The sequence below is a fragment of the Bactrocera tryoni genome, chromosome 5, assembly GCF_016617805.1.
Source record: "Bactrocera tryoni isolate S06 chromosome 5, CSIRO_BtryS06_freeze2, whole genome shotgun sequence".
In the NCBI taxonomy this organism is placed as follows: Eukaryota; Metazoa; Arthropoda; class Insecta; order Diptera; family Tephritidae; genus Bactrocera; species Bactrocera tryoni.
The window spans coordinates 2920024-2932361 of NC_052503.1; the positions used below are offsets into that span (position 1 = coordinate 2920024).

General features: G+C 36.2%; 1 protein-coding gene across 3 annotated transcripts in view; it reads left to right on the plus strand.

The window, feature by feature from the left end:
• The window catches only part of LOC120777208 (collagen alpha-2(IX) chain), a 379148-nt gene that overhangs the window by 298964 nt on the left and 67846 nt on the right, over nt 1-12338 (plus strand). For all 3 annotated transcript variants that reach the window (XM_040108383.1, XM_040108384.1, XM_040108385.1), the window contains 3 exons: nt 752-829; nt 8172-8409; nt 8814-8894. In XM_040108383.1, the coding sequence (XP_039964317.1) occupies nt 752-829; nt 8172-8409; nt 8814-8894 (397 nt within the window). The remainder of the gene's footprint in view (nt 1-751; nt 830-8171; nt 8410-8813; nt 8895-12338) is intronic.

A 12338-nucleotide genomic window follows, 5' to 3' on the forward strand; every position in this document is an offset into this window, starting at 1 on the left:
TATCAAAGTGGCACTACTTACTTCCTTTAGCTACCCTAGAAACCTCATCAATAAACACGCAAAAATGTTGCTCACCCGCCCTGTAGCACGTGGTGAATTTGCATTCAAACAACCAATAGGGTGCATAATATTACTTCGCTTTTCATATTTAACCAGATTGCTTTGAATATCCACAAAGTGCAGGGTGGTCTCTGCTTCTCTGCCACATTAAATCCAGGCAGTCGCAATTTTGAAAGCGAGAAGACGGCGGATGCCAGAACAATTGCAACCACACTTTTATACGCTAAAGCACTTTTATGCGAATCGGTGGCACAGTTATACACTACTCCAGTTTCAATTTCCTTTTGCAGCTGCTGCATTTATTTCTCTTCACATTTCGCTTTCGCTTTTGCGACGCCGTTTCGTTGTGACCTTACGCTGCGCATATCTTGCGCGAACTCTGCCAGTGTGAATCCGAAACCGTTTGTTCTGCTTTTGAGTGCTTTTGCAACTTTGTTGGAAGTTTCTTGCCAGCATTTGCATTCATTTGAGTCCAAATGGAACATTTTGCGGCAATTTGTATCGGAACTTGTAAACGGTTTATTCACTTTGTTGACACGTTTAAATTGTTGGCGATAAATTCGGCGAAGTAAGTGGGTCGCAAACACTCACCGGAATGCATATTAAAATAACTTACTTTCTATCATTTAATTTTTGATTATTTTGCGGAATTTAATTTTCAACTAAATTTGAGTGAATTTCTTGCTTTCAGGGTCGACCTGGACTACCCGGCCCCAAAGGTGATTCAGGTACCAAAGGACAGAAGGGTGAAACAGGCGGACGAGAAGGAGTAAGTATCTAAATCCCATATCTCCTTCTCATATAACTGCTCTTGGGTAGCCTCAAATATGCAGCATAATTTAATCGCCTGATCTTTAAAATCACCAGAATAAGAATCAAGGTCTTATACCTTCGACCTTAGTTTGTCTAAGAAAGTCGCTTGTGTTTTCTCACCTACTCTGAAAACATAGATTTGAAAAAGATAAATTTTTACAATTAACCTCATATCTCCGAAACCGTTTACCGAATCAACTTAAATTTCGGAGATTCTTCAGATATATACAATATGTACATTCGATATTTGCATATGTAAAAGCAAAAACTGTTTTTTTTAATTCGTAAATTGATATAATCCCTTAAGATCCACATTCGACTTTCACAAACAAACTTTTGAAGACAACTTCTTATATCTGATTCTACTAAGCGTAGTGAAGCTCTTAAAAGCTTAACTTTTACATACTATAATACTTTTTCAAACATACAAAGAAGCATACCTGCCAACAACAGCAACAAAATCAGCATTTTCCAAGCCAATGCAATCATCAACTACTTTGTGACTTAATTTATGCAATTAGGGTTAGCACTTAGAGCTGAAAAGTATGCATAAAATAAAAGCAAAAACAAAGGAAAATCCTCACCATCCATTTGTGTGAGCGAAACTTTAGCCGTGAACAAAATTTTGCAATATAAACAACCGCGCTGCAGGAGAAGGAAGCTACAAAGCTTCAAAAATGCCGAAGAGCCCAACAAGCGAGCGCAAACACCCACATAAACATAAGCAAAAAACAAAAAACAAAAGTGTGCGAGGGAAACAAACTTAATAAATGACTTTAGCGCTAATGTTGACCCCAATGAATGCAGCCAAACCCATTCCGCTTACATACTTACCTACAGTGCTTGCCTAAACTGCTGCGGATATCAGTCCGCCCCACTTAAAGCAAACCAACGAGCCCGCGAGTCGACGGTACATATTTTAGCGGCAAATAAAATGTTGCAGGCGGACCGCTGACAGCAGCGGCAGTTCATCGACGCATGGGTTTGGTGACATCAGCGCACATTTTGGATAGTTGCAGGTTCGCTCCCTACTTTAGCGGTGCTATGGAGCTTGTTGCAACAATATGTATATAAGTGTGGCGAATATGTTTGATAAAAGATTAGGAAACTAGTAAATAGTAGTGAAAATTAATCGACGAAATTCGGCCCATTTCTATAGACTACTGCGCGCATCATACAAGCTAATTTCAACGCTAACACAAGGGGTGCCGCTTCCAAGCACTACGGTGCAGAATTCATTGACCGACAAAAGCGTTGAGCGGCACTTAAGCCCAAATGAAAATAAAGAAATTGGCACTTTCAAATAGAATTCCTCCCAGCATCATAATATACATAGCTTATGTTTAATATAATAAGCTCCACAGGCAGACAGACAAAATTAGGTGAATAGGCATTCGTATGGAAATAATTGCGTCTGAAGTCTGTATGAGACAACCTATTTGTAGTGTGTTGTGTAATAATACGATCCGTACTTAAATAGTCATAGATTAATAATACTAAAATAATTCTAAATTCACGTTTATTCTTTTGATTATTGAGGCGCTAAAAATAATATTCTTTTTTATGGTTTGAAGTACTTAAAGACTGAAATGTGATAAAAATGTACGCCAGTTTCTTTAAAGAAACTTAAGAGAAGTGGCAAAAACCATTATTTGTTAGGAAATATGTATATTGCCCATTTATAACCAATCTAATGAGTTTGGTTAAAGCTTTTTTTAAGAAAAATGATATGCTATACTCATATATAAATGAAACTTTTTACCAAATCAATTAACCATTAATTAACATTCCCAATAGGCCAATATCCCACCCAAAATTACTACTATATTAGGTCGGGTGCGGGTTAAGAGGCTGGTCCTGGTTCCGTTGTATGAAACCTTCGCTATCAAAACAATTCTGACAAGGTAGAGTCCTTTTAAAACCATTTTAAATTCTCGTCTTAGAACATTTCGAACAATGAGATTATAGGTTAAGTCTTCCTCCAAACACTAGTCGTTTCTACATGTACCTAAAAGTACCTTCACTAGTCGTAGAGGAATGCTAAGGTTAATATTCTTAGTCATAATTCTGAAAGGAACAGTTTGGAGTTGCTTTTCTCTTTACTCAAATTAAATTTGATACACCGGATCGATCATCGAGGCAGTTCGAACCCCTATTCATAAAATTTTGCTGACCAAATGTTAAACTAAATGCATTTTTTCATACCTTAAATCTTCTAGAACTTTTAATAACCAAATTTAGTTCGAATGAGATTCTGAGTATTGTGTTCTGGCTTGTTGTTATCACATACCATTATTACATATTAATATTCGCGCGAGTACTGAAGCACCGTTCAAAATTAACCCGTGCAGTTGAGAAACAATGAATGCTTGCAAGCTTTGTTGTACCCTAAATGAAAAGGCAATTTTGGACGCAACCTGCAAGGCAGACAAATTCGGCAGAACTTCTGAACCTGCATTTGCTGCCTCACCTGCCTATTTCATTGTTTTTATCCCACCGAATGTCTGCGCACTTTGCGCTTTTAACTCTACCGACCCATTTTGAGCTATCTGCATCCACACTCATCTTGCACACAGCAGTGAGCTTGCGACAGCAATGAGCGGCATAATATTAATTAGAGCAGCTGAAGTAGTTTTCCACTTTGTGACGCAAACGCACCCCTTCAACGCGACCAAGCCACGACTGCACCTTTCTCGTTTTGCCATTCGCCGTGCGCCAAGTGCAATATTCTACCCTCTACAACCATCCCATAGAAGACGCTCGTAACGCGTGGCACTGCTCTGTGTCACTTTTGTGCATTTAAATATCTGAGTCAGCGACAAAATTGCTTCATCACCCGCTTTTGTTCGGCAGCGCTGAGACCGAGCGCCACATCTATAAAGAGAAAAATGTTGTAATAAACTTGTTGTTCGAGTGTTTGTTATTGTTGCATTTGCTTTCCCGGTGTCGAAGCAATGGAAATGCAATTTCATGTATTAAACTATTCAACTCGTTTTAAGTCTTATACTCCTTTCCCCTGCTGCAGCTTCTAGCTCCTTAGTCTCCAGCATTTGATGTCCCACCTATTTTGTGACTTTTGCCGCTGCTTTTGGTTTTACTTTTAGCTTTTTTTTTATTTTTACTTTTCCTTTTTTTTTGTTGTCGCCTTTGTTGATCTGCACAAAACGGTGCATTTTAGAGATAGCATTCGCCAGGTATTCCAACTTCAGCTTAGTTACTTTTGTCTTATGTGTATTTAACAGCAGGTTGCCAAGTTTATTATTCATCAACTTAATGTTTGTATAAACTTGATTTAAGTGCTTGAAAGCAGGTCAGCAACCAAACTAAATGGCGCGCTGCTTTAATTGCATGTAGATATGTATGAGTGCACTTGTACGTGCATACTTGTCAATAAGCAACTTTCCACATTCTACTTAAAAGGGCTATAAAAGAGCGATGTGTGTTGTTGGTATACCATCATTCTATCTAGATTTTTACTACCTAGATGGCAGAATCAAAATGACAGAGTTGTTAAGAAAAGGGTATTAGGAAATAGTTTTGAAGCTCGAATAGACGAAATCGTATTATAAAAGTTTAATTATGATTTTCTTCAAGCCACCTCACCAGCAAAAACGACAATTTAAACTTCAATAAATGAATGATCTTAAATGATGTCAACTATGTTTTTGAATTTTATGTCTTTGCGAAGAGTGTCAGGAAGTACTTCTGTATTCTGTCTGTACTGTTCACCAAGTGTTAATTTCTTAAAAATAATTATTTCCTTTTTCTTCTTCTTCTAATAAACTGAAATCGCTTTCAGAACTAGATAGTTCTAACCGAAAGAAGTTGGTATTCGGAACAGTGAGTCTAATCGTTAGGATAGGGGGTTAGTAACTAAATATAAGATGGAGATGGGGATAGAGAGATAAGAGGTTGGCTTAAATAGTTTGGGTTGTGAATGCTAAAAATTTCTTTTAAAAAAATTAGCAAGTTATGAATTAAGCCGTCTATATTATTGATAAAAAATTGTTAAGTATGTTGAAAGGTCTTATGTCAATTCGAAAATTACTTCAAGAATTAAAAACAAAAATCCAAGTAGAAATTATTGAAATGAATATCATTAAAAAAAAACCTTTTGTGCATAAAGAAATATAAAACATTTTTAGCTAGATTTTGATAATTCTATTAATAAAGCAGCTTTGCGCTTTCTTAGAAAATTATTTGTATATTGTAGCGATACCTTGCAAATTATATGTGCCAAATTTCGCGTAGATACCCCGTCAAATATAAATTTTTATATATATTAGCTACATACTACAGTGTTTCGATACTGGTGGTTCCGATGAATAAGATAATACTTAGAAAGTATATTTTAGATCGATATCTCAAAAAAGTTCTTTCAAATGAAAGAAAACTTTCATTAACAACCTGATCACATTTGACCCGGACTGATTAAAAAACTGCATCTTCACACATTTTAATTTATTTAGCATATATTATCCGTAGTTATAAGCATTGGCTGGGTTGGTTCTCAGAGCGAATTTCGGTTTTTCGACTGGCTCATTTTTGAAGCGCCCTTTGCTAGATTTTTGATATGGTTCGACATCATATGTGTATCATATGTGATATGTTTGATGAATGTGGAGTCAGCACCCAACGTTGTCAAGCATCTTTTTCGACCACTATCTACTGTACGCAACTTTTCAATTTTAAGCATGATTCTCTGAGTCGTTGACGTGCTTCATACCTAAAACATTAACCAAAACCTGAGTTGATTCATACGGGAAGTTAACATCCTCTGCTATATCTCTGAAGCTAACAAAAACATTTTCAACCACTGCTTCTTTAACGTTTTTAATGTTGTCATTATCATCACAGATAAACGACTCACTTGAAACATTTTCGATGATTTCACGATCTTCGCTTTGTCCTACTCAAATACTTGCGTTCGTGATGAAGTACACTTACCAAACCATAACAGTGATTCCATTCGAAAAAAAAATTTCAACCAAATTTTGTTGTTAAATTTTTTTTTAGATAAAAATCGTTAGACAACCTTTTTATCTCGTAAAAAAATGGTTTCCAAAAACATTGATTGGCATAAAGAAATGAAACTTCTCGCGAACGTTTGTCGGTAAGTCCGAAAGCCAATGATATAAATATAGTATGTCTGCTTTGAGGTGACGTGAAGAGAAGAACCGACGTCCTCAAATGAAAGAAAACGTGCAGTTCAAAATAATTTTCGTTTTTGTTTTTTTTTTTTTGATTTTAGTTGCTTTTGGCTTCTACTTATGCAATTCTACTTTCTTTTAAAGCTTTTAAAACACTCAAGTGCAAATTCAAATGTATTTTAATAAATATTACATAAATCAAATATATTTTCCACTATAACAAGCTTTTTACGAGTACATAACTTTTCATTCGAGCTGCTAATGATTTTTATAAAGATTTATCTAACCTTATAATATATATATAATAAATACTGGCAAAAGCGATGTCTGAAAATATTTGACCAACAAAACTTGCATTTAAAAGGCGATAAATTTTCAAAATATATACTAACAGCATTAAGAATGCATAAAGTAGATGAGTTTGCTAACTAAAATAGAATATAATGAAAACGAAAACAACTACTACATATTCAAATAATATTAGGTTGACTTACTTGGCCATTTATTTCAATTACCCAACACTTAGTTGGCGAAATTCACAATTACTTAGCTGCTTGCAAGTGCTTGTGTTTGTGTGAAAGGAAGTGCAACACACAGCACACATTAATTGCAATAAACGCACACACACGCGCTTTTTATTTGTGCAAACACTGAGAATTGCGCAACGCGCAAATGCACTTAAATCAAACTACAATTCCCCGCTGGCCTCAAATGCCCACAAGCCAAAAGACGAGCACGACTCGTACATATGCATTTATGGCCCATGGACGCACTTAATAGCTCAGCGCAAAGCAGAAAAAACGACAGCTAAACAATAAAAACAAAAACAAAACAAAGCAATTGCAATACTCGGACAACAATAAAGCAAAAATGCAACAAAAAAAGCAAGAAAGCGTCGCTAGGATGCTGCTCTGGCAGCTACGAGCGCTCGGCCAGCAAGCGATGCCGAGCGGCGGCAGTAAAACGCACAACTTCATCAAAGAATAATAACCGCAACGATTCGCTTGGCAATTCACAGGCAATTCGCAGCAAAGTTTCAAATTACTCAACAGTGGCAGCAGTGCGCCGTTACGTTGCCACAGCATACATTGTAAGCGGCCAGGGGGAGGGAGGCAGAGCGCCGAGCCTTTAACTAGTTGTCGCTCTCATTCTATTGTTCGGTTATTTACTTAATGCTGCCCGAGCGCTCGCACAAATTGCAACATTGTGAATAGGATGTGTTTATGTTCGCAGTGATGGCAATGATGATGGAATTCTTGGTGATAATAGCCAGTGTTGTACACGTTCTGTAGACAGCGCATACAACGGGACACTTTAGGCCACAGTAGTGGCAATAACTTGGCCCATTATTATTGTCAATTAGTTTGTAACAAACAATGTACATTTAAATGCAGGGCTTTATGGCGGCCCATAACTGTGTGTGTGTGTGGAGCCCTACGCAGATGCCGCTCACTTAAAAGCTTATGCGGCTGTTTGTATGTATGTGGCTGTGTTTTCTCTACATTTATGTATGTATGAGTACGCATATAACAGACTGCCGCCAAAACAGCGTCCAATAGCAACTGCAAGCGGAAGCAAGCGGAAGCAAGCTCTCCTTACGAGATAAATATGTTTGTGTGAATAAGCGAAAACAGCAAACAAACAATGTGGCAATAAACCTAGTGCAAACGACAGCAACATTGCGTCACTCCATAAAACAATCTTCATAAAAGTGCCATCATTATGCACAGATACACACACAGACACATTTTTGTGGCCAGCTAGGCAGTTATGCTGTAAGCAAACACACACATACATACATACATAAATATACAGTCGTATGTCTAGACACACGGATTTAGATAAGGCTAGAGCAGCAGACAAGCGTGCTTAACATAGCGAATTCAGTTGAGACCTCATTTATCTGACATAAAACTTGACATTACAGTCATGCCTGCCGCTAAGTGTGCATAATTTATTACTTAATATGCACAATTAGTGTACAAAAGTGTATAAAATACATATAAAGATAGCTTAAATGTAACAGAAGAGTAACCATTTTTCATAATAATTGTTTTTTCGCCAACTATGATTACTTTTTGAATAAAAAAACCATTGTAAACTAATAATCAATTCTGCTTTAACTTTTTCGCTCCTCCCTCCACATAGCCCAAAGGCGATAAAGGTGATCGCGGTCAGGATGGACGTGACGGCCTGCCTGGACCACCCGGCTTGCCAGCAGCGGCCGGCGAGGGTGTGCAATACATACCGATGCCTGGCCCACCAGGACCACCAGGCGCGCCCGGTCAACCCGGCATGCCCGGTTTATCAATAACCGGTGCGAAAGGTGAGCCCGGCATGGATTCGCGCAGTTTCTACGGTGATGCGTCTTACTATGGACGACCGGGTATGTTATGATTTTCGCGTTTTCTATTTTATTTTATTTATTTCTTGTTTTAATTAAGATGTATTTTTAAAAAGTAAGTGTGAGTTGAAAATAGAAGAGTCAAAGCAAAGTAAAGTAAAACAGTAGTTTAACCAGCAAGTTGTGTGAAATTCGCTGTAAATATTATTTTCCTAATATATCCATATTTACAAATATACTTTTTTGACTAGGCTTATTTTAATTCAATTAAAATTTTTGAACATACTGCGTTTAATCCAATGCCACATTTGTTATTTATTGTTGTTGTACCTAACCATGTATATACTTAATAACTTACTTCTACCTTTAATCCCACAACTTTGCAAAAATAATGCCTTTTGCAAATAACTAACGCTCGGCATAACCAAAACCTCGACGCCTTATAGCCAGTGGACGCTCCTCTCTCGATGAAATCAAAGCTATGCGTGAACTACAAGACTTGAGAGATCGTCCAGACAGCACATCTGGTAAAATATTATTTTATTTATATCGTATGCTGTTCCAAAAAAGGACATTTTTGCATACTTTTGTTTTTCGCTTTTTTTCTAAGTAGGATATTTCAAATATTTTGAAATTTTATCGTTTATTAATTAATTAATTATAAAAATTTACATACTAGTCAAACAGCAAAACCGAAATTAGAAGTAAAGTGGAACTCTTTTTTTAAAGGAAATATATAGAATTGCTAAAAAGTAAAGTAAATCTTCAAAATATAAATCAACTCACAGTAGCGAAACACATTGTGTGACGTGGCGTATGAAAAGTTTGGTGAAAACTGTGATCTTTTGATGAGTTTTCCGATAAATATTTTCAGATCATTATTATTGAATACTCGCGATATAAATTACTTGCAATATTTTCGAAAAGAAAGTAGAAAATATGGAACAAATTTTTAATTAGCAGAATAAATTATATTGCTTTGAGTTTAAACTAGTAGTTTTCTAATGAATATGTAAATACTCAGTTTGATCGAAAAATAAATCAAATATGTATATGTAAAATTTTATTATCAATTTAATAACTCAAGTTTAGAGAGTTTTTTAGTTCCGAAGTTTTATCATTTCATATATAAGAGTAACAACAATGTCAAAATGATTAATAGGTTTTTATCTGAAATTATTTCACTCATAATTATCAAAAAGAAATGTAGCTCTTATTAAACTTCTAAATCTGAAGCAAAGCCGACAAAAATTTATATAGAAAATATTTATATCTGTATCTATATCTTTCCCATTTGTGTGCTTATTTATTCGGAAAGCACTTTAAAATGTGTTTACATAACTTTTTGAAACTAAATTGAAAATTTTGTTAGAAATTTTTGTGTAAAAATAATTTTTGCAACCGCAGTTATTCGGATTTTTTTGCTGAAAATAATCTCATATAATCTCTTTGCTCTCATATTACCAAGTTTTTAACAAACCTTCAATAAATAGTAAACTCACACATTAATATTGCCATCCATAACTCACAATTTTGAAAAGTAATGCATGTATATTAATTTGATCCAACCAATTATAATTACAACATTAAATACACATATCATCGCTTAAGTCCAATTTTATTTATACCTTATTTAAATATTTTCAATTTATATAAGTATTACATATGTCTGTATAAATATATATATGTACTTAGTATATATGTGCGAAATATTATACATATATGAAAGTACACATAACATATAGATAGAGATTGTAATTTTTACATATGAACTATTAATGTATTGGAAAAAAATTGAAAATTATTTTCAAACTTTAAACATATAACTTACTTCCAAATCTAATATTTGCTTTGAATAAATATAATTTATAACCAGTCTTCACGTTGACTTTTCTAAAATTTTGAATTGAAACGGTTTTTTTTTATAATTTAAAGAACTTTTGAGTTCTCAAATTTGTTTCTGTATAACACAGTTCAGCCATTCGAATTTACAAAGAATTCAAAATCTTAAAATCGATCATAAAAAAGTTTTTGACGGTTCGTCAAGGTCTTTCTTTACAAACTAAAATAGTTCTATTCAGCGTTGTATTTAGAAATAATATTAGCGTAATAGGTATTGAACATTATTTCACAGAAGTTTTCTGTTAATAGAATCGCTTTATATTAAATAGCGGATACATTAAAGGTCGAGTATATTGCAAGGTAAAAAGTATTATCATTTCCAGAATCGTTTTTGCTCGAATTGAAACTATCGAGGAATCTGTTTAAGAATGCAAATCTTCAATTTTCGGTTTTCTATTAAACCTTATGTGAACAAACTTTTCGGTCGCAGCAACTCTTAAAATATCTTTATTGACACTTAGCTTCTTGTCAAATGGACCTTTCGGTTTTATTACTTCTTGTCAACTCATTTTACATTAGCATTGAATACAAACTTGAACTCAAAATTAACAAATACAGAAAATGAATGAAAATGAATACATAGACGAAAATGAACAAGTGTATGAGTATATGTAAAAGAAATAGAGATGACACGTCATAGTGATGACAACTCGGCCTCTCCTGACAAAACTCGTCCCGAGTTTACCTGGTGTCAACTTCGTCTTCCGAACTATAATTGTCGTCTACTTCCGGAAACAGGGCACACCAAGGTTTCATTTTGTCGGAGGCTGCAATTGTACTGTATCGTCTTCGTGTACATTGCGCCCCATCAACGTCTTCAATCACGTACCTGTCGAACCTTAACGCCTTCTTAACAACGTAGGGCCCCTTGTATTTGGGTTGGAGTTTACGCGACTCTCCAGTACTTTGTGGTGGTGCTTCTAGTAGTACTAGGTCGCCTTCTTGATATGGAACTGGTTTGCTGTACTTGGCGTCGAATTTTGCTTTCCATTTCAGACGCGCCTTCTTGATATTTTCAATCGCCTCAGAACGTCGACCATTCATATGAAATTGTTCGTTATCATCATGCAATGCGGCCAACACCCTATTTCCCCTCAGGTCGCGCAATGGAAAATCGTACACCAGATCTATTGGCGCAAACTTGGTAGTGGTATTAACCCTTGTGTTCATTGTCCATTGTAGTTGACGAATATACGCATCCCAGTCTTTGGGATCACTTGTGGACGTCTTCAAGTAAGCCAGCACCGCTTGGTTAACCCGCTCCGCTAACCCATTTGACCGTGGTGTTCTCATGGCCACTTTAATGTGTTGCATGCTGTAGGTTTCACAATAGGTTGTGAATGCTGCCGACGTGAATGCTGTGCCACGGTCCGTGACAATTCGTTGCGGTAAGCCAAAATACAGTGTTAGCTGGTTCAAGGCATCAATAACTGGTTTCGTTTTTGTTGACCGGGTCGGCACGACAACTGTGTACCTCGTCAATGCATCGACAATGACTAATACATATTCATACCCATGTCGACTCTTGACAAACGGACCTAAATGATCTAGGTGTATAGTTACAAACGGCAGAGGCGGGATATCCATCCCATAAAGTTCGCATTGCTTCCGTGATGGCTCACGACTATAACAGCAATCGATGCACGACTTAACAAATGATTTTACAAAGTTTCTAAGTCGAGGGAACCAGAAGTGTTGCAGAATTCTCTTAACTGTCCCATCCACTCGCGGATGACCCACATCGTCATGACACATCTTTACTATTCTCCAACGCATTCCCTTTGGCACAACAAGCAACGGCTCCCCTTCCCGGTTTTGCGAAACAGTCTGTGATTTTTCAACGTGTATTCTGAATTTATATTGGACCTTTGATCGGACTGCACAGTCCCTTGCAATACGCCCATAATATGCTTGAGGTTGTCGTCTTGCATTTGCATTGTAGCCAGCCAATCATCAACTGACAACATCAATATATTGGCCCCTACGTCTTCTACTTCTTCTGACACCTTGATTGGTGCCCGACTCATCGCATCAACGTGACCCATAGACGACCCAGCCCGATGTATTAT